The 26,397-nt window shown below is 40.9% G+C and overlaps 1 protein-coding gene across 1 annotated transcript in view; it reads left to right on the top strand.

Moving 5' to 3' along the window:
- Nucleotides 1-26,060, top strand: part of LOC105272376 (protein groucho-1) — a gene marked incomplete at its 5' end in the record, with an annotated part of 29,678 nt that extends 3,618 nt beyond the window's left edge. The window contains 8 exon segments of the mRNA XM_011314482.1: nucleotides 1,789-1,833; nucleotides 8,992-9,129; nucleotides 11,423-11,702; nucleotides 12,779-12,804; nucleotides 21,484-21,609; nucleotides 21,772-22,322; nucleotides 22,637-23,516; nucleotides 23,609-26,060. Of these exon segments, the coding sequence (XP_011312784.1) occupies nucleotides 1,789-1,833; nucleotides 8,992-9,129; nucleotides 11,423-11,702; nucleotides 12,779-12,804; nucleotides 21,484-21,609; nucleotides 21,772-22,322; nucleotides 22,637-23,516; nucleotides 23,609-23,716 (2,154 nt within the window).
- Between the last annotated feature and the right edge of the window lie 337 nt (nucleotides 26,061-26,397).

The raw sequence follows: 26,397 nt of genomic DNA, 5'->3' as shown, positions 1-26,397 counted from the left end.
CTCGGCACAGTATCTCGTCGCACATGACTCAAAACGTTTGGTATCGCAATATCAATAATTCTCCTTCTTCACCCCGCACTATTTTTTCTTTATCGATCGAGCAAAACGGAGGTAAACTTTTATATTTCGATTCAGCAATAGCCTTAAGTACTCACCATCTCCCAGGCAACATATATTCAAATGTTATATCCATCTAACCTAATCTCCCACCGGGCATTTCGTCTTTACGACCCCCTCATGTAATTGTCGAGCTCGTGAACTTTTACGATCGCCCGACAGATCGTTGAAAACTATTCTTCGTCCATGTATATCCAGCGAGTATTATATACTCAAAAGATGTTACCGAATTATGGAATAACGTGACGTTACCACTTGACATCGCTATCCATTATCATTTCGACTTCACTCTGATTCTCTCATTCCTCTCTGACAATTCTTACCGCACCTCTCGGAATAACCCCAGGGATAATTAAAGACTAATTACGACGAGAAAAGCCGAGAGGAAATTATTCCTTTTGCCTCGTTTTATCGTTAGAATTTTACTTCCGTCTTTTCGTATTTAACTCCATCAACCACTTTCAGTCGCTCCACATTTCGATCATTTTATTACACCCAATGCACTTCAACTATCTTCCCCTCAGATATTCTGTGTGACTTAAACTATTATTATCCATATTAACTCATTGAATCTTGAATTATTTATTTCTTGTGAAAGTGGAATTGAATCGACTTGAGTCACGCCGAAAAATCAATGAATTTCAAGAATCGATTTCGAAAGGCATCATGTTGAGGTGATTTGATTGGTGTTGAATGATTAAAATTCATGTAGTTGATGAAAGTCAACGGACAAATTCACGGGAATGGTAATAGTTTATGGTGGTGAGGGGGTGCCACTTATATCCCCCGAAATAAGTATATCCATGTGGATGCGTTGAATGCCTGTTAAAATTCTCTCTTCCCCCGAGTTAGCGTCTTGCACAAACATGTACATGTATATGGTGTGTGCACCAACCAGTCTCTTTATGATCCTCATAAAAGACGTTTACAATGGTCGTTGGTACGCGGGATAACGCGGTGGACTACCGTGGTATTCGGAACGCTCGTTAAAGCCTCGTTCATCGTATACCCGACGAGGTCGACTCGATAGTTTGAGTTTTCTTCAGCTTTTCGCTAAACCGCACTCTATAGAAATATTTATGACTCTTCATTCGCATAACTCCCTGTTTTGCTCGTTAAATTATATATCTTTACCCGTAAAACTATCCTCTTTATTCTCCCCCTCCAATACTACGGTGTATGATAAAAATTGATATGAGAGCTCCCTTCAATTTTGCTTTATCCTGTGGTACATTGTTTTTTTTTTTCACGTTTACAGATGGGGGAGTGTGTGCACTTGTCGACGCCTCCTCTTTCGCTCTTCGATGTGTGAAATACACTTGAATTTTATTTTTATTTATTTGTTTATTATTTGGTGGGTGGAATGGAGGAAGTGCATGTCTACTGCAGAAATCATCAATGCTTGTGCACGAGTCATTCATTTTCATTACATATTTTTGACATTGGAGAACACATTTTACGCGTGGAGGGAGATTTGTGGAGTTGATGGGGTTTTTGTGGATGAAAAATTGACAGTTGGGGAATTTTTTGGTTTTTCATTGCTCAGGGGAATCATTGAGATTGTCAAAAACACCACGATATTCTCCACCAATTTTCCTTCATGGATCATTCACATCTCACGATATCGATTTCTCACTCAATTTTACTGATAATTCTCTATTTTATTTTCAGTACTACGAAATGTCGTATGGACTCAACGTGGAAATGCACAAGCAGGTGAGTACTTGCAAATCTGAATTTTCCAACAAGCATTATTATTGCAAAAACATAACGAAATAATTAACGCAAATGCAGGTGGATTACCGGTGAAATCGGTAAATCCAGAAATAAATGCTACACAACGTGAATTCAACGGTCGTCGGGGTTCGTTATCGTTATGAAAAGAGGGATTGTTTTTCGATATGTGTTTTCAAACGTGTGGTAGACAGTGTATGTGTATCGAGGGGGTGTAGATTGTGAATTGTCGGTGGATTGGGGGTGAAAATATATTTATACGAAACGCGAGAGTCACGGATCCGTAAAATTCACGCATGAAAAATATCGTCAACCAGCGAAAATAATTCCATTTCGTTGCTGCCCACCCCAAATATCCACCATTTATATATCCAAGTCTGTCTCTACCCCTCACATCCTCCCCTCTTCACTGATTATCTATTCATTTACCCATTAAGCGAACTCCGGTATAGATATATCATTGATCAATGCCCCCGCCAATTTTCCTGAATCCCCGATTTTTTTCTTTTATTTGCTTCCCTTCATTTTTAGTCGGTCTTTTTTTGACTCAAGTGAAGCGCCGAATGGTAAAGTAAAGAGATGGACGTCACTGCTGGCTTTGATAAAAAAAAAGAAGAGGGGGATAGAAAATTGATGAGTGGAGGATAGGAAAAAGCGAACGAGAGGGCCAATATCGAAAAAATCAGACTTCACCGATATAGACCAAACCGGCGAGACTAACTCATTTTATTTGTTCTCTTTCGAGCCCCTCCATTTTATCGTGAAACCTAGCTACCGTCTCATCCTTCCATCCATTTTCGCCCATTTTTATACCCCAACCTGACCACTCGCTTCTCTTCCATTACCATTGCTCCCGAGAAGAATTAAAAAAATGGAGAGTTTCGAGGCTTTGTAATTTGAAATCATTGGGGTTCGCGTATCAGACTAAAAATTCCAATTCCAATGGAAGTCGGCTGGATTCTCCATTTTTTAATTGATTCAAGTTGAATCATCCGAGCTTGGTCCAATAAAGGGGTTACCTATCAAAATAACTCTCGAACCGAAAAATTCACTTGAATTAAATGGAAGCATCGACTGAAGTCAAATTGAAGAATTATCTGAATCTAACTAAGAAAAGCGGCTTGAATTATTGAATCAAGTTTAAAAATAGTTCTAAATCATCATGACGAGAATTTTTCAATTTCTTTGAGTCACCGTTGATTCATGTCGTTGATTCGATATGAAACAAATCGATTGCCGGCATGATTCAAACCGATCCAGGTTGACATTTTTTTTTGGGATGCGTGTGGCGTAAAACTCGCCATTTTCACCCACCCCTCATCCATTGAAGAGCGCACGTTCGATTTTTATCCACCCTCACCCTCTTGCCACTTCAGTGCTTCAAATTGCTGTGCCAATCCCCTCAAGAGGAATATTCTTTTTATTGCCCACCGTTAGGGAGCACATTTTATACTTGGGGGGGTCGACGGGGCCCTCGTTGTCCGCTGTTTTTATCGCCCTTGCCACTTTTACGACTAGTCCTTTGCGGTTGCTGAGTTTGTGGGGTTTACATTTTCTTGCTCTACTTTGGACGAAAAAGCCACTGGGGAGTCAATCCCCCAGGGGCTCTGTCGTTGACTTTAATACGCTTCATTTACATGCAACCACGCGGTGGATACGATAGATAGCCTAATGTGTACACACCCCTGTGCATGCATACTTGAACGAAACGAGGCTCTTTCGCCACCTTTTCCACCGTGTTTTATCGACGCATGTCGTGGAAAACTCCTGAGCCCCTCAACATCATCCCCACGATAAAATTACACGACTGGCGTCCAGAGAAATGCTTTCATTCAAATCATCCATCACAAAGTAGGCGTTTTTTCAAATTAAAAATTAATTCTTATTTCAAATTTTTTTATTAATAATTGATAAAGATTTTTGTTTTTTGAAATTATTCATTTTTCTGGGTGGTATTTTTACTTTTTTTTTAACAGCACATTGCTGAAAATTTTTTAAGAGCTTTTGAAAATGCTGATAAGTAGATAACTCCGTTGCAAGTCAGACGCACTAGTTTCTAATCGACGTACGCAATTTGCGTTAATTTCAGGGATTGTCGATGCGGTTATACACACTTTTTCATTAAATTCCCGGAGCGCAGACTGTGCGACGCTAATTTGTGTTTTGCGGAGGGCCTCTGGGGATCTGAGTGCAAATGTAAATGAGTGGGAGAACAAGGGGCTGCTCTGGCCACAGCCACCTTGTTATGCGCCACTGATGAACGCCACCGTTAATTACATCTACCCATATACATTAAGTAGTCTCCCTGTAGACGACACTTAAAATTGTTACCAACTTCGTCACAACTTTACTCGACTTTCCCACGGTGAACGAGCAGAACTCGAAATAATACCACTCACTGTACGCCCAAGAAAATGAACGATTTAAATCAAATTTCAATCTTCACCGGACAATTTTTTATTATTTATTATTTGACTTTTTAATTTTTCGACTTTTCAATTTGTCCAACCGACGAATAGACTTGAATGGAGCCAACACATAAATTTTAATCAATCTGAAAAATCCACTTGACTCACCCTGACTTATCTGACAAGCCGAGTCCCTTGACTTTCTTCAAATCAATCAACTGAATTCATGATAAAAACTCAATATAATCCCCAAATCATAAGTCTCACTCCGCCAACGAGCGATTAGCCAAGCCCAGTCATCTCCATAAAGTCGAAATAATCGTAGAACCAATCCCCCAACAGTGTCACCAATGAAACAACCACGATGATGAATCCGCAGCCAGGAAGGCATCAGGTTTCCCCACACTGTCCCCACACCACCAGATTGAGTATGTTAGCATGTCACAGTATCGAGAATTCTCGTGTAGTGCGAAGGGTGAGAGTGAAAATGGTAACAAGAGGAGGTGAAGCGGTAGCACTAAAAGCCGAAAGCCCCCACAAGCCAGCCAATAATTGTCCCATGGGTAGATGACGCACGTGCGATAGCCATGCGTTCAATCCACCCCCTCACTCTCCCTCACTCTCCAATTCTCTCCATCCTATTCTGCCCCTTCCCCCACCTGAAAATCCAATTGTACTAGTACTCTCGTGCATGGACTATGGTACGCGGTGGTAAGTCCGATAATGTTTAGCGCAATCAGCGATAATGGCGGTGTATGGCGCGTTTAATCAGGGCAGTAGCCCGTTGTGGCTTGTGGTTTGAAGCTCTGGGCTACGGGTTTGGATGGGGCCAGTGTAAAGGAAAGGATGACCATGGGCTAACAAAGGGAGATGGAGAATGAGGGGAATGATAGGAGTAGTTGTAGTGGAGAGGTTTGGATATATCAGGTGAGCTTAGTGGTCACCAGTGGCCTCGCATCGCCTCAACCAGAGAGTGGCCACTGCCCTCTGGAACACCAAACCGCATTCACCCACACACTTGAACTTGGACCACTCGATGAGTGTGTTAGTGGGACTGTCCAACGGTGCACTCTGTACTTGGGTATCAACGTCTCCATCAGTTATCCCCCAAGTCTTTGTTACATTGTGGACTTGAGCTGCTTCAATTGAGGTGACTCAAGTACTGTAGTTTCTGACCTCGTGGATTCCTGATTTTCATCTCGATTTTTGATCAAGTATCGGGATTGAGTCGTGACGTGGCCAGCTGTGACTCAAACGGGCGAATGTACGAGTTTGAGAAATAAGAAATTGATGTCACGAGTGGGTCATGCTCACAGTGACTCGAGGGCTTCGAGTGCTGATGTGGCACTCGTCGAAGAGGATCTCAAACATCCAAACATCCCGATCTTTCGCCGTCTGTCTCGGGTACTTGTCGCCCTCCCTCGAGCACCACTCATCCACCACCCGAGCTTTGTCAAGTCCTACTTTGCCCAGTCCATGACCACTTCGCTTTCATTCTTGTCTCTTCACGTGCATTTGTTCCGTGAGATTTGAGTCGTCTGCTCTATGCAAATTACGACTATTCTTTTTATCTCTACGTCTAGGAAAGTCAAATTTTATTTCGAGGATCATTCCACTCGTGGTTAAACTGCTCAAACATAATCGTCTCATGTTGGAACTTCAATGACTCAAATTAAGATTCCGGAAAATCTTTTGTTAGACTTTGGTACGTGTCAAATCACTAGGTTTTCACGCGAAGTCTGAAAATTTTTTGCATTGAAATGCTTGCCACTTTCGATTGTCTGAAATTTATTTTTCATCTTCGGATGTATCTCGAGTATCGACGAATACCCTAGAATGAAGGTCTGTATCACTTGAGTTAGCATCAGTGACATCGAATCTCCTGATGGTGCTGCCCATTGACCCCCACGGGCACCGGGAATTGATTGAGTCTTGTTTACCCTGGAACCTCAGTACATAATAGTCGATCCAACAGTCTCTCCTGGGCCCCGGGTTTCAATAATACCACTGCACATATTGTCGTCCACAACAATCCACCACTCAACTCCGATGTCTCATCTTGTATCCCTTTGAAAGTTCAACCGAAAGAGGAGCCTCTGTTTGGACACCGCCATTATCATGAACAAGAAAAATAAAGCTCACCATAAATCAATATCGCCGCAGTTTGCTGTCGTGCTTTCGATATCAGTAGAACCGCCATCGTAAAATATTTCGGAAATGGGGTTAAAAAAAAGCAGAAGAAAAAAAAAAATAAACAAGAGTCGAGTGTACCGACATTTGAAAGCTCACGGTTGGCTTGAATAAAAGGGAAATAAAAAGAATCATAAAAATATGGAGAGACTCTGTGGAGGGCGGCTTTCACTGGTATATAACGGCAGAATGTTATATCCTTTTACATGTAGGTATGAGCCAGGGGGTTTTCGTCTACAAGGATGGCGTGATTCGAGGCTGGATAGAGTATTGGATTATTGGAGTATCGACGTCGTCGAGAAAGCGGAGTGGTATAGTCAGCTAGTACTAAGACGAGAAAAAAAAAAGGATCACCACGGGAAAAAGAGGGAAAAATACGGAAAAGAGGGTGAAACGGGGAGAGGAAAAATTGAGGATGGAATGAGGTGGGTTGGAAAGTATTCGGTTCACGTCAACGTTTTACTGGTGAAAAATTTTATCGGCGTATCCCACGTTCTTTTGCATTTTCATGCCACGACTTTTCGCCTTGGTTAACAGTAAAGCCCGCCTTTCTTATCATCTCAATGGCCATCTCTCTCTCTTCTCCACCTTTCTCTTCACTTCTGTTTACCCTCCACTTGTCACTCCATTGTGCTTTCTTCATTTATCGGCTGTTTAGGCTTGAGTCAACCCCTCCGAGATTGCAATAACTAATCATAAAGTTATATCCGTCATTCCGGTAAAATGGCAAACTCGGGTGAAATTAAATAAGTATATATAAGGCGAAAAGGAAAATATGATAAAGCACTCGGGGTGTAGTATGAAAACAACTTGGTAGCCCTGGAAAAAAGGCAGCAGTAGCTAGAGTGAAACCTCGCCCCTTTGCATTTGGCCCCTCCATTCATTATTTTCTTGGTTACCTCTGGCCCGGGGAAAACTTCTTGGCAACGCAATTACGTCTGCAGCTGCTCCCCGCCTTCACGTTCATCCCCCCCCCCCTCCCTCCTCCCCTTTCCCACCAGTTTTTATTTTTTTATTTTTCATTTTTTTTCATCTCTGTTACCTGCAATTCTTCAGACTTCCTTCCTTTTTTCCTTCTTTTTCTTTTTCTCTTTTTTCACCATTGTCTCCTGGTATTCTGACTCCATCTTTTTCATTCGGTCTCGTCTAAAGTATTTCATACTCGCATTTCCATTTATTCTCTTTCAATTGCAACTCTTTAGAAACCAAGAATCATTGGAATAAAAGCCTTCAGACCAATCTGTCCACTGTCCACCGGTTCAATCTCTTTTCTACATTATAATTAGTGGCTTGATGACAACTTCTGCTGGATAAGAGTGAAAGACAACGAGTAATTAAACAACAACTACCCTACCACGGATTTAGCTCGGCTGTTTCTACTTTGCGCCCCCTTTTCCTGCCTTTCTCCACTTATTTCATCCCCCTTAGTCGAGGGGAGAACGGGGGTTACACTCGTGGCTGCGATATTTCAATTAGCGTCACTACTGGCGCACCCTCTCTTTGGGGCTCTCTCCCTTCGCACTTTTTGGTGCTCGTTTAAGGGCGACGGGTGGTAAGGGCTCCGTGCCAGACCCATTAACAGCGCTATGACACGAAAACCCAGGGGTTATTTCATACTTTACTACCACCCGCTTACGTGAGCGTAATCGGAAATATACGCCACTGGAATCGCCGAGAAAGCGAGTACGCAGTAATGAACATCGTTAGAGTCCAAGTGTCTTGAAATTTGTGGGGACTCATGCCCCCCTATTCCTTAATATTATTTTTTCTATTTATTTTTCAGAGTGGATTTTCTTTTCTTTCGGTTGCCAAGCGAATGCATGTCGAATCAATTGTTAGTTGATTAAAAAAATTGAATTTTGAAATTTATTTTGAAAATACATTTCTCGTGCTTATCACGAAAAAAAATGGTCTTTATTATTGTATGCAATCAAGTCCTGACGAATGGGTCCGGTGAGTTGATGAAAACCACGGAAAATTCAGAACCTCCAGAAGTTGAAGATAATAGTTATAAGCGTGTTGGTGTTGGCGTGACAGTTTAACTGACGGAAAAACGGGTGGAAAGAACGGAGTTAAATCTCGACGGTTTGTCTGAGTAATTGGGTTAGTCGTCGCCGGAGATTGGATCGTCGACGAGACCTTCGTACTTCCTGTTGTTTTAATTTAATTCGTGTCAATCTTACTCCAGCTGAACAGTGAATACAACCCCCCAGTAGCACATGGATTTCTCATTTTCTCGAATTTATCTCTAACCTCGTTTCCAGTCCCATTTTCTAATTCAATGATAGTCATTCGTTTGGCGAGTGGAAAACTGAGAATCAGTGGTGGGTTGGTTCACGAGTCTCTCAAAAGGGAATAGGACTTTCCAGTGTGGTCTTGACGTTGACAAATTTCGTCCGGTAAATGTGGGATTCAATTTGCGGGATCGTTTTCTCCCTTGAATATTGCAGTCGACTGCTTCTTTCATGTTTGTCATTTCCATAATAGTGAATTCCATTACCTGAGATTAAGATGTTAATTGTGAATGTCTTTGATGTTTCAGACGGAAATAGCCAAGAGGCTGAATGGCATTATCGGCCAAATTCTACCCTATTTGTCCCAGGAACAGCATCAGCAAGTGATGACAGCTGTTGACCGAGCAAAGCAAGTCACCATGTCAGAGCTAAACGCAATAATCGGGGTATGTAATGAAAATATACATTATCACTAATTATCCGAGTACAAATTATCACCGATCTGCCTAATAACAATCATTCATTAGATCCAATTGAATGATTCACCCGTTAAATCTGAATACCTCGAATGTCATCAATTTTCCGGGAGAACAATTGCCCCAAAACTGTACCTCCCATACAAAATTAACACTTCATTATTTCACACTAGTTGGAAAATTGTTAATTTTTTCTTGAACATCTCTGCGTGTGAATGAGAACGAATGGCGTTAAGTCAAAGACGAAAACCGATATGCACTGGTAAAATCTAAAAGGGAGTGGATACGCTCCATCCTGGTACTACCATCCGCAAATCCTCCTCAATATTGCTGGAGCACTCAATTTCCTCCCTATTAAGCCGCGGGCTTCACCCCAACCCCCCGGATTCTCTATCTCATTCACTTCGTTCCAACACACACTGCCATCTCCCTCTTTCGTTTGCCTACTTTATCCACCCCCTTCAGAATCTTATACCCAAGTCTTTGGAGTGGGTGTGCACCCTTGGTTGGATAAGTTATAGTGTTATACAGTGCTCGGGCAACGACTAATCAACATTCCATGCTCGAAACCCCGGTCATGGAAAGACGGTATATAGTGGAAAGCACGGAGTAAGAGAGAAACTTAGTACCCAAGGGTTGTGTGCACGACGTTGTCGGTACGTGCCGCAAATCCTTAGCAGGATACAAGTATCCCTGGCAGCCGAGTACCTCTTAACCGGCTCCTTTAACCCACAACCATCTCACTCCTTTCATTTTACTCTCTCATTCTCCCTTGTTATCCGGCTTTGCCCCTCTTCTCTTTTACCCTTACATCTGTCCCACGAGAAATTTCATATGTCTGTACATTCCGTAAGTCTTAACCGTTACACACCCCAAAATCAACTCGGCACCAACTACATTCTATGGGGGTTCACACTTGTCACCATGAAAATCACTCTTACCGACCGTTACCCCTGTCTTTCAATTCAATTGCTGTCGCCGTTAACCCGTCAACTATTTCGTCATAACAACGAGCTATTCTCATCTACTGATCTCTCCATAAATCCCTCAAATCCATTATTTTATTTCCCCAAAGAGTTATAAAATTCAAGCTATCCCTCATCCATAAGGTGATTACAGACAATTGCGTAAAACCTCTCACGTTGAATTTAATAAAACAGTTGTATAAAACGCAAGTTCAAAGTCCAAATTCACCGGATCGTGTTTCCCCCGTGACTCCCGTTTTTTTTTTCTTTTTTTTCTCGTGCTCCTTCGTTTTCACTTCCGCAGAGTCAGCTCCTTCTCTTTATAGCATCCAGGCTGGAATTGCTGATCCGAGTGGCACAGTAGAATCCAGAAAACGTATTCCTGGTATAGAGCAGCCACTTCTACCAACAATTTTCATGAATTGAGACCAGAAACTCAATGATTAAGCAATTTCAATTCCTTCATTTCAACTTGTTACTCGTCTTTCCACTTATTTTCTAGTTACTCCTCACAGCGAGGTATATCGAAATTGTATTCCAAGAGATTCTCAGTTTAATGCTGAAGTTATTATTTCGTCGAGCTATTCAATTATACCAGGCAAACAGCTCGACATAATATTCGTCTGGCATCTTGCTCATGCTATTGTACTATTATATGTCATCCCCCATCCAGTAGTCTTTCCCCTGGTACAACGTATTTCCAACAGCTCGAATTCTCACTAACGAGTGTACACGCTCCCCTCGGATTTTGCACAGACGCCTCTGACAACCCTACAGCCTTCATTCAGCCCAACATATACTCGGTTAACTTCTGCCCGCCAAGCCACTATTACTACATCTGCCTCCAAACACTGATGAAACTGTTTACTCTTGTGTCTGGAGGCGTGCACTCACTATTTTTCATTTTCACGATCTACTAATTCACTATCAGAACGATATTATCACTTGCAGATGCTATTTCATCTTATCTGTCATCATCCTACACTCCATTCCAACTCTATAACAGATGCAAATAGATTTAAAATGCCTCTTTTTATTCCCTCATTCATTAATTCATCCTTTCCCTCATTTTTCTTCTCATCGATCCCTAGATTTATTCACGTATCGATGAAAATAATTGACACGTTCTGCAAACACAGAGTGAGTTAACGAAGCCCACGTATTCAATTTAAACTCTTCCAACTCTTTTTGTCTGGCCATTGCTTTGCGCTATTTACACAAGGTAATTGCCATGTGGGCGACAAAAAAAGGAAGGATTCAGTGACATGTAATGGTGAGTTAATGAATTATGATTGCAGCAACAGAGGCCAGATTTGCCAAGGCTATTGCAGCAGATGCATGCCCAGCAATTGCCACCTGGTGCTGCAATGGGGCCACATCCGGGTATTCCTGGATTATCGGGTCTTGGACCTGGTGGTGGTTTGCCTGTACCGACATCGGCATCAGCAGCTCTACTCGGTCTAGGTCTTCCACCAGGTGCTGGTGCCAATCCGGCTGGTGCTGCTGCTCATCCACTCTCTATGCTGGCCAAGCCAGAGCTACACAGGAGTCAGCCTGATGATCTCAAGCCCAATGGTGGTGAGTTTTTACGATTTTCAAACGGTTGATTAAAATCCATATTTTTTTTTTGAGATGTCAAAGTCGGAGTTGAGTCCAAACATTGAGTCAATCACTAAAAATTTTATATTAAGACTCACGTTGGTCTCACATTCAGCCATTGAACGTTATATTTATCACAATTGAGAAAATAAAGTCTGATATTTTTCGTGTGCCCTTCCACCCATGTCTGCTCATTCCTGCCATGTCTGTTCATCTCGAGTTGCTCTTCAAATGTTTACTCATCTACTTTACCCGAAAACCCGAGCGTTTTATTCTCAGATATCCTGCCCCTCGTCACAGCCCTTTTATCTCTGCCTCTTCGTTTCTTCATTCCACTTCCCCTTGAGTCAACAGTCAAAAAAAAAAAAAAACGTACGGCACGATCAACCCTGACTTTATCCTCACAATTTCGTTGAGCACATTGGCTTTGTTTCTTTCCATTTCCAAATTATCTTGGAAACTTGTAACGTACTTGGCTCTTTCAACACTGTACGTGTTGAAGCTCAATCTTGGTGGAATGCTGACAAAGCTGCGGCATCTGTGGCCTCACTCCCACATCCTTTGAACCTGTATACCTCCTTCAACTTATATTCTGCATAACAGCTTTGCCAAGGTACTTCTAGGCTTGAAGATTCGAAGAGCAACCCTCACCTGCTCACGAGAGCCCTCCAATTCGCTTCTTAGAAATTATTTGCTTCCTCTGAATTAGATCAACTCGTAGCGTTAATACGTTATCTAATTCTCAAGCTTTACACGGTTGGAAAATTACACTTGAAATTTCAAATAAAAAACGAAATTTTTAACAACACTGTGACGAGAAATATCTGTAGAATTATTTATTGACGACTTGGTTATTTTTTTTTACGTTCTGATCATTCTGAATTTTTTTTATCGATATGACACAAATTGAGAAATATTTTTCCGTACCAAAATAAAATTCGTCTCGGGGAATATCATGAATATAATTAAGGAAAAATCATTCCCACAATTTGTTAATTTAATCTATTGGCTTATTGTAGATGAGAAGTAATTTAATATCTTTCTTTTGGTTACAGGATTAAATCCGGCTGAGGAGAGGCATGTAAGTAACTTATTAAAAATTCATGAGTACTGTAAAGGAAATATTCATCAAGTGCCTTGAATCCAATCCAAGCACTCCTGAATACTCTTGGCAGGGTTAATCACTAATAATGACTCCTCTCACGCTGCAAGGTTACAATAGTTGGGGGTATGAGGTAGATCGGTTACCCTGGAACGCAGGGGATGGTGGGACTCCCAGACTCGCAATTAAGCCGACATCATTATCCTACGAGCTTCAATTTCGCTGTGATATCGAACCCCTAATTCCAAGTTAAGCCCCTTCCATTCATTTCTGAAACTGATTAGTCTCGGCATTTCGCTCCTCTCAGAGTCTCTTTCAAATGCAGATATATTTTTTCAAAGCTAACCATAACATTTTTTCCACAGAATTGGTCTATATTTTTTTTAACAAAAAAAATCGGGTAAATTCTGTGATTTGAATCAAATTCATGAGTCCATGTTGAATGGTGCAAAACTATTTTTAATTTCATTTATTTTTCAAGTTCATTACTCCGTAATTCGACTATCAACAATCTCTCACCTGAAAGCCGTCATAAATTGATTTAAAAAAGTGCACCCCAAGTTTTTCACTGGTGATATAAATTCTCTTGATAGCAGGTAGATTTTTCTGTGAGCGTGAGAAAGTGGCAAGGTATAATCATCGTTACGGAAAAGCTATTAACGTCTGTATCGGGAATTTAATCGTAGCCACTATCCACCGAAGCGTTATCAATCTGCAATAATTGTTGGCCATTAAACGCTCCTCTAATTACCAACTTCATACCCACCACACCAATGGACAAACATTGAAAACCGGTCGATATGCCTTTTCCCCACTCCGTGAATTATCTGATTTACACACCGTCGAATGCTCTCGATATCAACTAGCATAGAAAGGGGGTAGGGTATTTAAGAATGCGATAATAATCACCGTGAAAATCACTTCTCAAGCTGTTAGCCGGGGAAATTACCGGTGCGTTTTCATGTTGAATTAATTTTCTTATGCCTTCGTTAATTAATTCAGGGGAGTGGAATGCCAGTTTTTCCATCTTTCTCTCGTTTTTTTTTTATCTCTCTTTCTCTGTAAAAGCATGATAATTGAAAAAGGACTTCAACGCTCGCTGCATCAGACATGAGCGCTTCTGAATCTGCGGATAAAGTGGGTCGTGGTAAGCGCGTTAACGTTTTCAGAAAGTGCTTTTAATAAACGGACGTCGAACTCGCTTCATCCCTCTCTATTTCTCTTTTAGCCGCCATCCCCCAGTCGTCGTTCTCTCATTTGCTTTGTAACCAGGCGCTTTTCGGGGTTGATTTTTTTTTTTAACACGCCATGGCCATTCATTCGTCGCTTGGCTTTCATCCGGCCTGGGGGGACGCTTTAACTACATGCGAGTGAAGCACTGGGAATAACTGGGAGGGTATAATACAACTTGGGTTACCCCCATGTGATGTCTAATTCCTGTGCTATTTTTTTTTTCTACCGCTCTTTTGTCACGGATTGGACGTTTATAAATGCGAGGGGAATTATTATGGGAAGGTGCATTTTAAAATTGAAATATGTATACTCTGGGAGAAAATTACACTTGACGTCTTTTGACAGTGACGTAGAATTTATGGAGAATTCGTTGACGAATCAGTTAATTAATTTTTTGAATAGAGAACAGAGCGCTTTCACTTAATTATTCATAGTATTCAATTATTTTTTTGTTTTTTAATTGATATTATATATTGTATGTTGAACTATTGATTTTTATTTTAATCTTTTATTTTTTAATACAAAAAGGAGAAAGGAAATCGATCTCGAAATATCTCGAATGGCCGTGATTCGAAAAATTGCGAAAACCAAGGGAAGTTCCAAATTATTGGATAGATTTTACCTACGGGGGGAGGGGGGTCGCACGCACGTGTGGATAATCTCGTATTAATAAAAAAATGAAAAATAATTACATTGAATGCATGAGAAATTTAATAAACGTTCCTTTGCTGTTGCGATCGAATAAAATAGAGAGTAGTCGATTAAGGGATTTTTCAGGGAGAGTTTTGAGGAATAGACTCCAGTGATCAGGCCGCAATGCAACAGGATAAAATAAACGAAAAAATGCAATATGCTTTTTCATTATAGAGGGAACAAATCCCTCCGGAATAGGGGACTAGGGGGCTGCAGGGGTTGGAAAAATATCGATGAAATGTCTGTGAGGGTGAGGGTAGATAGCAGGGAATAGCGAATCAATCGTCAATTCTTTCTTCCTCTCATACCTCCCTCCATCTCTCTTTCTACAACTCTCTTTTTTTTTCCTCCTTTCACCCCCCAACCGAAAAGATATATTCACGCTATTTTTTCCCATCCGTCTATTTTCACATTGGAATCCCTTCTTCTCTTTTACTTTTTTTTTTCCTCCCCCTTTTCATTATCTCTTTGAATCCTATCAACGAGTGAAAAAGTATAGCGGAATGGAGGAAACGGCGAGAGGAATTGACGTGGGTGTTGAAAACTCGGGTGACGTTTCCCTCTGCAAATTAAATCTCGAATAAAGTGCAAATAAGCGAGAGGTGGGAGGGGGGAGGGGGATAAAAAAAAATCCCACTACCCTTAAAAACTCTTCAGTATAAACCGAGGGGTTAGATGAGGGTTAAATGAAAAAAAAAAAAGGAGATGAAGAAAGGAAGATGGGAGTAAGTGCAAAGTGGAGGCAAGCGGATGAAGAGGAAAGAGTTTCTAAAAGAATATTGGGGCGGTGGGAGGGTGTCGGGGAGTATAAAAAATGTTAACGTCGACGTGGGGGTGTAATTTATTTTAATTAGAGTGGGCTGCATTATGTAAGCTGTATGGAGTATGCTCAGGGTAAAGAAGGGGCTGTAGTTGCAGGGTGACGCGTCTGTGAAAGGGTTGAAAAGGGCGCGTTAGAGATCACGGGTACCTGGCATAGCTGTCATTTTCTCATACCCCAGACACCCTTCCACCCCCCTTTTTAGGGGGTTCAACTAATTCACGCCGTCAAGTTTTCAAACCATCCCCCACCAGTCGGGTGTCGACCTTTCTCACCCCCTCCCTTCCCATCGACTTTCAACCCTCTATTATCCTATCGTGCCACTTCACCAAACACACAGCCCGCTGGATACGGAAGGGCACTCGCTAATTTTACCCTTCGACCTGTCTTACCGACACCCTCTCATCTTGTTAGGCAAGCATTAATTCGTTTAACAAGATGGCGGAGGACGGCGGATGGATCATGAGCGTTGGATTTATTGGAGAGTTATTAGTAATGCGCTCATGAATTTTTGAATTAAACAAGCAAAAATGAAATGATGATTATTGAAATAAATCACAAATTTTTAATCTTTAATTCTAATAATTTTGAAGGATTAAATTCAATGGATATTTTTCAGTGAGAATTATTTCGAATTTTCTCGCAGGAAATAGCGACAAAATTTTCACCAGTACATCGCCACCCCCAGTTACCCCTTTTGAGGACTATTCATCCCTCTCCCAAAGATTTTAACATTGGAATTGAAATCACGGTCTCGTCGTCACATTTTCAAACATCTGAATATAAAACTCCTCCCGACCAGACGACATCACCACTTTGCAACAGCATTTGTCTCGTTCTTTCCCCACTCTTTCATTTACCTCCGACTACATACGCAATACCGAAAAGTTCATCCACGCGAAACTGCGCTCCTCGGTGGCATTGTTATTGGACTCCTGACTTCATAAAGAGGACGAGGGGGTTGGAGATGTGAGGGCGGGTTAGAAAGGCAAAATCGAGATAAAAGGCGCACTCAAAGAGAACGAGAGAAAACAACTCTCCTGAAAAAAAAAAGAAGTATAAAAAAAAAAAGGGGCGAGTGTACAGAAGGATCGCGAGATCACCGCGGGCTTTTCAATTACCGCTCTGCCTTTTGCTTTCTTTATCCCCATTTTTTTGCATTCAATGCACAGTGAACTCGGAGAAAAACCCGGTGAAATAAAAATCCCTCGTAAATTCAAAAAATATTTATGATTGAAAATGCTATAGATACACGTGTACTCCTTTGAATACATATGCCGCAATAGTCGTAAAAATTGGATAGAGTTGGCCGTAACATTTTGATGATGCAGGATCGTTAGTCCGATCTCGTTAAAAACGCGGAGAAACAAAATATATATATATTGAATGAGTGTTGGAGAGGGGCGGGAAAAAAAAAATGCAAAACGAAAATAAACGAAATTGGAGGGATCGCCGCGATGGTGACAATATCGATGCCTTTTTTTTTAATTTTGTTTTTTACAGTCACTCGGTTCGCGGTTCTACGAGGATAATAACAATAATAACAATGTCGATAACCGAGGCGAAGCGTTGGGGCTTGGGTTTTTTGGACGCGCAGACTGCGACGCGCTGTTGCATAAAATTGTAAAATCCCTTCCTCCGGCGTGAGTGCCGTTGGTGTGTGCCACTCCGAGATAGCTGCAAACAGAAGCGAGTTAATTTAAAAATGCAAATTCCACCGCAGAGAACAGAAACACTCCTCTCCCCGTGTCCCGCCGTCCCCCAGCAACCACCCCATCCCCCCCCAACCACCCCATCCCCCCCAACCACCCGCCACCCAGCGGTCTGGGGGAATTGTGGGCTGCAGGGAGGAAAAAGGATGAAATGGGGAATACAGGGGTGAAAAAAAAAAACACATGTGGACGTATACACTGTGTACATTCGTGCCGGAGAGAGAGTTGAGCTTGTATTTACGACGAGTCGTTAAATAATTCGTGGAGGCGCCGGGAATATTTTTTTTTTTTTTTTTTTCGTTTTTTGACCCACCAACCGCCCACTCTCGTATGGCGGATTTTAATGCCGTTTATATCGTCCTACCGCTGCAACGGTTCGTGTGTGCCGTTCGGGGGACGTGGTGGTGAAAAAAAAAAATAATAGGGAATTTAAAACGCGGATAAACACGTTGAGGGGGAGGTGGAATGGGAGGCGGTTGACGGTGTCATTTTTATGGGGGAGGGATGATGATGTTTTTCCGGTGTCCTCGGGGCTGGTTTTGTTAATTAGGGGAGGGGGTTATTGTGACAATTCGAGGGTGCACTGGGGAAAACGTCGAATTTGAATGGGGGTGAATTACGGGGTGTGAACAGGGAGAACTGAATTTTTTTTTTTGTCCAGGGAATTGAGTTGTTATGGGTAATGTTATGGGTAACGATATGGTAATGTTTGTTTGACGTGTGGAATTTTTTTTATTTCGAAATCCATCAGTGCTCTGGTCGACTGAAAATTGGGAATTACTTGAATATTAATTATTGCAGAATTAAATCACTCACCAATGAAAAATTCTTTAGAAATATAATTCTTTACCAGAGGATAACATAAAATAACAAACATAATCGGGTAATTGAATCATAACAGTGTATTAAAAAAAAAACGTTTTTCCCGTTCTTAAATTGGTAGTGAAGGTGAACCGTCGGGTGATTCGGTATAAAATGGCTGATAAATTTTGATAAAGGGTAAAATAAAAAGAAAATGCATAGCGTTAAAATGCATTGAGAACCTCTGTGTGCAATCTTGTACCAGCTGGGGTTTTGCGGGGGTACGTCGGGGGTAGGTCGGGGGATGGAAAAGAAAGCAGAATAGTCTTGGGTAGAAGTTAGTGGGATGAGGAATAGAGAGCGCCCAGTGGAATGGCTTTACATGGAGTATATACTCACGTACATGTATATAAGTTTGAATGGGGTAGGATGAGGTGGAGTGTATAAGGGCGCCACCAGCGAAGTAGTTGCTTCACTCACTTACCACCCTGGTGGCCTCGCGGCATGGCCTCCGACCACCAAGACCACCAAACCATCCCCTCGGTGGTCTATATCCACCCCCCTCGTGATATACCTATCCTACTTCACTCCGACGTCTCAGTATCCGACCTTGCATGCTAAGTTGCCGACCAAGTTGTCCCTAACACTACGGATATTCCGTTGAAAGTGTCTTCCCCTAACGTCTCGCCGGTTCTGAGGATCCCTTATTGATCGGGGGAAAAGCCTCTTTATACTCCACCACTCACGCCTCACTCAAACCTCCTTGTACCACAACTGAAGTTCGGTATGAATCAAATCGAAAAATCCTCTTGAATTGCTCTGAAAATTGGGTTGCTGCATGTGACTCCTCGTTTGGCCAGACACAACACCATTCAAATTAATTCCCCTCATTTATCTTGATTTTTAACTTTCACTCAAGTCCATTTTTTTAACTTGATTCCAATTGATTTATTGACTTGACTCAATTCGATTATTTTTTATTTCGAAAATTTTTTCGTTACAATATTATTATTGAATAAAATTTATAGCGTTCACCTGACTTTCCAACTTTATTCAACGGGTCAATATTCAGAAGTCCTAATATCTACCTGAATCGTACCTCAAATCAGTTTGAGTCAGCAGTTTTTTTTCCTAGACATACATCTCGGCATGGTTTTTTATCGCCACTCCCTCTCTCACTTTATTCTTCAGATTCTTTAGAAAGTCATTCCACCATAATCTGGGGACGAGTGCTCTCGGAGAAATCATCTCCATATCAAACCCACTGAAATTAGTTCCATCGCTCTTAAAGACGAGAAAGTGATGAAAGGGCCCTTTCTGGTGAGCTCCGATAACCAATGCCGGAATTTAGGGTCACTTCCAATAAGGTTTGGAGACGTGTACTTACTTTTATCTGTCTTTTGCGATAGTTAGTGTTGGAAACTTGAGTGTACGATGATACTGGGGCGTAGAGGATTAATGGAGAAACATCGTTTGCTTCCAACGATAGTACAGACTTTGGAAATTATGTCTTTTCGATGAGTTCGAGGAAATGGAAAGAGATTTGTTGATATTTTTAAAAGCCCCCAAGAATCCACCACTACAAAATTACACTTTAATTTTCTCGCGAGGGAATTCAAGAATTTCAATAATACAATCAATAATATTCCTAAATTCAATTATTCAATTAAATAAACATTAAAAATATATTGATTAAATTCAGCGATATTACTAATAATAACAATAATAATGAATTAATAATGGAATTTCTAAGAGAATTACGAAAATTTGACGTAATTTATGGTTTTTTCTCTCTGCGGGATGAAATTCGCCAAAACAAGGAATTGATTCTCCCGAGGGTTGTTCTCCACGTGAATACCTCGCCCCATTGGTCTCCCACCTCACCCCTAATTTTCATTCCATTTTATTCGCTACGAGGACGCGGGGGGTGTGAATACTCGACTGAGAGTATGTCGGCAAAGTCGTGGGGGAGTTGCCCAGTGCCAGCACTGGGGGTAATGGGGCGAGCGTGAGGGCGGTTAAAAGGGGGTTGAAAAAGAAGGGATGGTGTGGGTCTGGTAATTGAGAAGAGGAGATTTACTTCCTCTGCTTTGGGTTGAATAAAAGGGACGGTGAGGTGGGGATGCTTGACGTGGGTGCGAACGGGGCGATTAGGAGTGGTGAGGAAAGAAGAGCCCGGATAAATTCCCACCCCCGGGGGAAAAACCAAATGGAAAGAAGAGGAAAAAAAATGACAAGAAACGACAGACCGGTGGAATTATTTCATGAAGACGAGGGTTGAAATCCAGTCGGGGTGGTGGAATAAAAGATGTTGCTCGAGGGGAGGGGGTGGGAGGGTTGTGAAAAAGGCGACAGGATTGATCGTGAAAATAGTGCCAGGATGGGAGTAACCTTGTTCGAGGGGATGGGAGGGCCTCGGGATATTATATTGGAGGGAGGGAAATTCATTTCGAGACCACTGGCTTATGGCCCTTCGGGAATTTCGGGGGAAACGATTGTCAGATATAGAAGACCACTTCCCAAAGTTCCTACCTCTGGGAATATTTCTCCATCAATAGTTCGAAATTCTGGTTTTATATTTGGATTCCACCAGCCGTCGTAAATGAGATATAAATCGGCGGGCTGGCACTATTGGTTGAGTATTATTCATTTTGATGACCTCAGGAACAGAATCTTCTGGTTACAATTTTCAAGAGTCATTTTTATCATTTTTGGGATCGACTGCTGCGTATTTTCATCAACTTTCGTTCAGTACTGATAAAAAAAAATTACGAAAAATTAATTATAATTTTTTTTTCGGTTTCGACGATCTGAGAATCGAGGAAATATTTGATTTTCATATTTGATTTTGATATTTGACTTGAGTACACCGGAAAACTGAAATATCATGAAAATTCAGGGAATGATTAGAAATTCCATAAAGTTTTAAAATTTTAATTTCAGTTCCACTGAAAACCCATAAATTATCTATATACGATTTTTTAAATTGACAGGAGAATATTCTTTCGCAGCAAGTAAATCCTCTTTGTTAAAAGTCTTTTTCTCCCTCAGTCTTCAGTCCACATTACACCCTAGTAAAAAAAAGCCACACCTCAACTTCCACGAGAAATAAGCCCATAAGTAATTTAAAATCCCAGGGGGTGGAAAAACCGTCTGCAAAGTCGTTTCGCTGAATGTGAAGTGGAAGAGAAAATGGAATACGAGGGGTAGGTCGATGGGGTAGATGGACCGGATCACGATTCGTCTCGAGTGTTCTTATATTCATGTAAATCTTTTACATCTCGAGCGGAAACGAGACCGAATTTACCCGAGAAGTTATTCTCCTCTTAAACAATATTGGGGGTCATTTAATATCGATCAAGTGCTGAGCTCAGTCGTAATTGGATTTTCTATTTGCAGAGAAGCTCGATATCACCAGCGGAGAGGGAAAAATATAGTAGACCGAGAAGTACTCCAGATCCACAGCATCACGATCACATGCTCCACAAAAAAATGAAGAAAGAGCAGGAGAAGGATTTGGGCCACGTGAGTGTCCAATAATTTCAATTCAATTTTTAAACAAGAATTAGAATTAAAAAAAAAATATGCATAAATATGTGTATCAATTTTTTAAATCCAATTTCTTGAAGAATTACGTTTTATCAGCTAAACTCAATTCACTGGATAATAATTGAGATATATTTGCAGCAAAGTGACGGTGAGAAAAGTGACCAAGACCTAGTGGTGGACGATGCGAGTGAGGAGGCAACGAGTCCAGCGGCGAATGGTACCTCATCCCCAAGAGAGAATGGACTAGATAAAATGGGATCGTCGTCGGTGGGTCCGATGGGTGGACAGTTGAAGAAGGAAGTGCCTCCACCATCACCGAGGAGTGGAACAAGTAGTAATGCAAGTACACCATCGGCAAAGAAAATGGAAGAGCGTGAGAAACCAACAACGCCAATTTCAAAGCCAGTAACACCAACCTCGGCTGGTGGGAGTAGTTCAGGCTCTGGTGGTTTGAAAGCAACTGGTTCGAGCAAACCCTTGGTATCAGCTGCATCAGCAGCAGCCATTGGTCCTTATCCCCACTATCCACCACCGCATCATCCAGCAGCTGGACCCCACGTCGATATGCTGGCCTATCAGCCAGGTGCACTCAATGGATATCCAGCTAGGCCACCACTTCAGCAACTCTACGATCCCCACGGCACCATGAGAGCACCACTTGGGCCACTTGGAGTACCTGGCGGCAAACCGTAAGTGTTCCTTTGATTCCTAAAAATAGGTTAATTAGTCTTTTGTAGGGCTGCCTGGTTTGATTTTTTTTCCCTCAACTATTCTTCGTAAATATTCGGTTATATCCTTGAATATTTGAAATTTAAAAAAATATTACACCACCAAATATTTGAAAAAAAAGGAATGACTTGCGTAATTACGAAACATTTAATCGAAAAAAATTGGATTGACTCAATTAATTTTCAACAAATTAATTTTCCCATGATGGATAATTGATCCCTCATTTCCCTGGAAACAGCAATTATAACTTCTCTTTCTTCTCTATTTTAAGCAGTGCTTATAGTTTTCATGTCGCGAGCGATGGACAGATGCTACCAGTGCCCTTTCCACCAGACGCCCTGATTGGTCCTGGTATACCCCGTCATGCACGTCAGATAAACACTCTGACCCACGGTGAAGTGGTATGTGCGGTGACCATATCCAATCCGACAAAGTATGTGTACACTGGTGGTAAAGGATGTGTAAAAGTGTGGGACATTGGTCAAGGTGCTGGGGGTAATGCAAAACCAGTCTCCCAACTCGACTGTCTCCAGCGTGAAAACTACATAAGATCAGTGAAACTGTTGCCCGATGGTAGAACTCTGATAGTCGGTGGTGAGGCGAGCAATCTCAGTATCTGGGACCTTGCGAGTCCCACACCTAGGATCAAGGCAGAGCTTACTTCAGCAGCACCTGCATGCTATGCTCTTGCCATATCACCAGACTCCAAGGTGTGCTTCAGCTGCTGTAGTGATGGCAACATCGCTGTTTGGGATCTCCAGAATCAGACGCTTGTTAGGCAATTCCAGGGTCACACCGATGGTGCTTCCTGCATCGACATCTCTGCTGACGGCTCCAAACTGTGGACAGGGGGACTCGATAACACTGTCAGATCCTGGGATCTCAGGGAGGGCCGACAACTGCAGCAGCACGACTTCAGCTCCCAGATATTCTCACTGGGATACTGTCCAACTGGTGAGTGGCTTGCTGTTGGAATGGAGAACTCCAACGTCGAAGTCCTTCATGCCACTAAACCTGACAAGTATCAGCTCCATCTGCATGAGTCCTGTGTTCTGTCGTTACGATTTGCATCGTGCGGAAAGTGGTTTGTCTCCACTGGCAAGGACAATCTTCTGAACGCATGGCGTACGCCTTATGGAGCTTCGATATTCCAGGTAATTCTCATTTTCATTCTTCTGGTAATTTATGATTGAAAAAATAACAGCCTCCATTTGACGATACTCATCTCAACCCTTTTATTGTTCAGTCAAAGGAGTCCTCCTCAGTCCTGAGCTGTGACATCTCAACAGACGATAAATTCATAGTAACTGGATCTGGTGATAAGAAAGCCACTGTCTACGAAGTGATATATTGAGGCTCCTCAACAATTTGTTAATACCATAGTTTATGTATATTTGAAGTCGTACGCTTGTTAAGATATTTATGAATTTAACATATTGTGAGAGAAGAATGTTGAGTGATACAGAAAATATAGGTGAATGATACATTTTAGGATAATAACGTGAAAAGTTGGAAACGGGTTTCCCTTTAGAGAACAGCTGTATACCTAATTATTGTGCTTAACTTGATGCGAGCTTTTTTTTACCCAACTTGTCAGGCTTAACTCAACGTTGACACCATTTTCCCTCTTCCTCCACTCTCTGACACAGGGAAATGATTGCGCTAAAATGAGAGTCAACGAGAGGAGATCTTGAGGTCTCGTGATAATTACTTGGAGGAGGGCGAGTGAAAGAGGAAATTAATAATGAATGAATGAATGAATGAATGATAGTGACGAGAATAATGCGTCAGATCACTTAGGGACTGAAGCCATAATTCTAGGAATATAAATATATAAATATATATGTAGATATATATCTAGTTATGACCTGCAGCTAAAGAACACATGTACTATATATAAATAATGAGAAAAGGCAGGGAAGCATTGAATGACGGAAAAAATAACGAATCGATGAGAAATGGATACGAAAATTCGACATGTTGCACTTTCTCGCTCATTCGAAATCACTATTACGTAAAAAAAAAATAATGACTAGTGTGTTCCACGGTGGAGAAGTGAAAATCGAATTTTAAACTGAAGAAAATTGATAAATCGAGGCAGAACATTGGCGGAACAAAATTACCACAATTTTTGGTGAATACGAAAGGGAAAAGGGAAAAATTCGAGAATATTTTTGTGACTGTTCCTGTAATCCTAGGTGTAAAAGGAAGGTTGAGCATTTTAAAATACAAGACGAGTAATTGGATTAATTTGTTGATTGACTCTGGTAACTAGAGATTGGTTTACATGTATTCATAGACTCACAGACATCGCGTTAACTCGAGGCCTCTTGACTAGGGTATTATTAAATTTACGATGATGCCAAGCATGTGATACAGATTACATACCGAATATTTATATTTTGTTACAGGATAATAAAGCAACCTACTCAATTACCCTGTTGTGGTCATGTTAGGCTCTCACGAAATTTTTGTGGAGTGCTACACTGAGGAATAAATACTTTTTGATAAGATTTATTTGATGCAGGAAAATATTTTCTTGTCTTTCTTAAAAAAGTTGAATTTACGGAGTAATCGCTTCGTTTTCACAGTGAGGAAAAAGAAGTTTCAAGAGGATGCAAATTTACAGTAAAAAGTCCATATTGGGGAATTGAAACATACATCGATTGAATTTCGGGGATATCTTCGCTACTGAGAGAGATAGCGAAATGCCGATAATGACCTTTTTTGTGGCTTTCAATTAACTCCAGAGAAATGGTCAGAACGAAAAATTCACTATCTCCCTTGGATTCCGGGATTTTTGTTGAAAACAGGCCGACAATGAAAATAGGTTTAAACCCTATTCCTAATATTAATTCTAATGGCTATGTGGGCTAACAATACAAAATAATCCTGGAACAATAATCTCTTTATGTTGAAAGACTTTTTTCTCACTGTAGGAAATTATTTGGCAAATTTCTAGATTAAAAAAATAGTCAGGCGAATATTTCTTTGGATCAAGTGAATTTTCTTCGTAGAAATAAGGGTTTTGTCTCAGTGTAACTTCACGATCGCAATTTATGAGAGTTTTATCGATCAACAGTGATCACAGCTCCGATAATAGACCAATAGAAACAACAATACCTCATGAAGACTCAATAGTTTATTATTCAACTGGAACGAATCAACGTGTACAAATGCGAATATTCTTTTACAGGACTGAGGGGGGAAGAAGCTAGTGAATAAAACTGCCCACTTTATCCTCAATTGGGGAGAAGTATCACAGCTCGCATTATCCGAAATAAGAAGGTACTGATACGAGAAATAAATAATAAAACAGGAATGTGAAGATTCAGATAAAATGTCAAGCACATCTCACCTGTTGTTCCTAATGGATTTAAAAGATATTGAAGTGATGATGGGAGATGATAAATTTTAGTCACAATCTGGTAAAACTGCAATTTTGTCAAGTGTTCTTCGTTATTGTTATAATTTTTTTTTAATGTGTCGAGGGAGTAGTGTTTTTTAGATGGAAACGAGTGGAACGATGCGATCTTTCGAAACTTTTAGGGTAGTTGTATTTTGCCATTGGAGGTATAATTTGTATTTTGTAAAAAAGAATGGAAAACGACAAAAAAATTGAAACAAGTTAATTTCTCAAGGAATTTTAATGATGGGGGGTGAATCTCGTGAAATCGTAATAAAAGAAATTGATAGTACTCTCATGAGTTTTTTTTCTAGTACATCTTCGTACAGATTATTTCCCAAAAAAAATGATTCTCCTGTTCCCTTCAATTATTTTATCCTTTCAATCTCAAAATTATTCAAGATCAATTATTGCTACCAAAACAATCATTTAAAATCAGGATGCCTGAATAAAATTAATAAAGAAACCTAAAAAAATGTACGACGAAATCGATTTTTTTTTTGTTTTTTTTTTCTATTGTTTATTTGATTTAAACTCGAATTTTATTAAATTTTTCATCCGTGATACCAACAAACGATTTGATCCGGAATATCTTCTCAAATGGATAAACGCATGCTCTGGGACTTGGG

This window comes from Fopius arisanus, unplaced genomic scaffold (genome assembly GCF_000806365.1).
Source record: "Fopius arisanus strain USDA-PBARC FA_bdor unplaced genomic scaffold, ASM80636v1 scaffold00166, whole genome shotgun sequence".
Taxonomy (NCBI): Eukaryota; Metazoa; Arthropoda; class Insecta; order Hymenoptera; family Braconidae; genus Fopius; species Fopius arisanus.
This window is presented reverse-complemented; position numbering and strand designations above follow the sequence as displayed.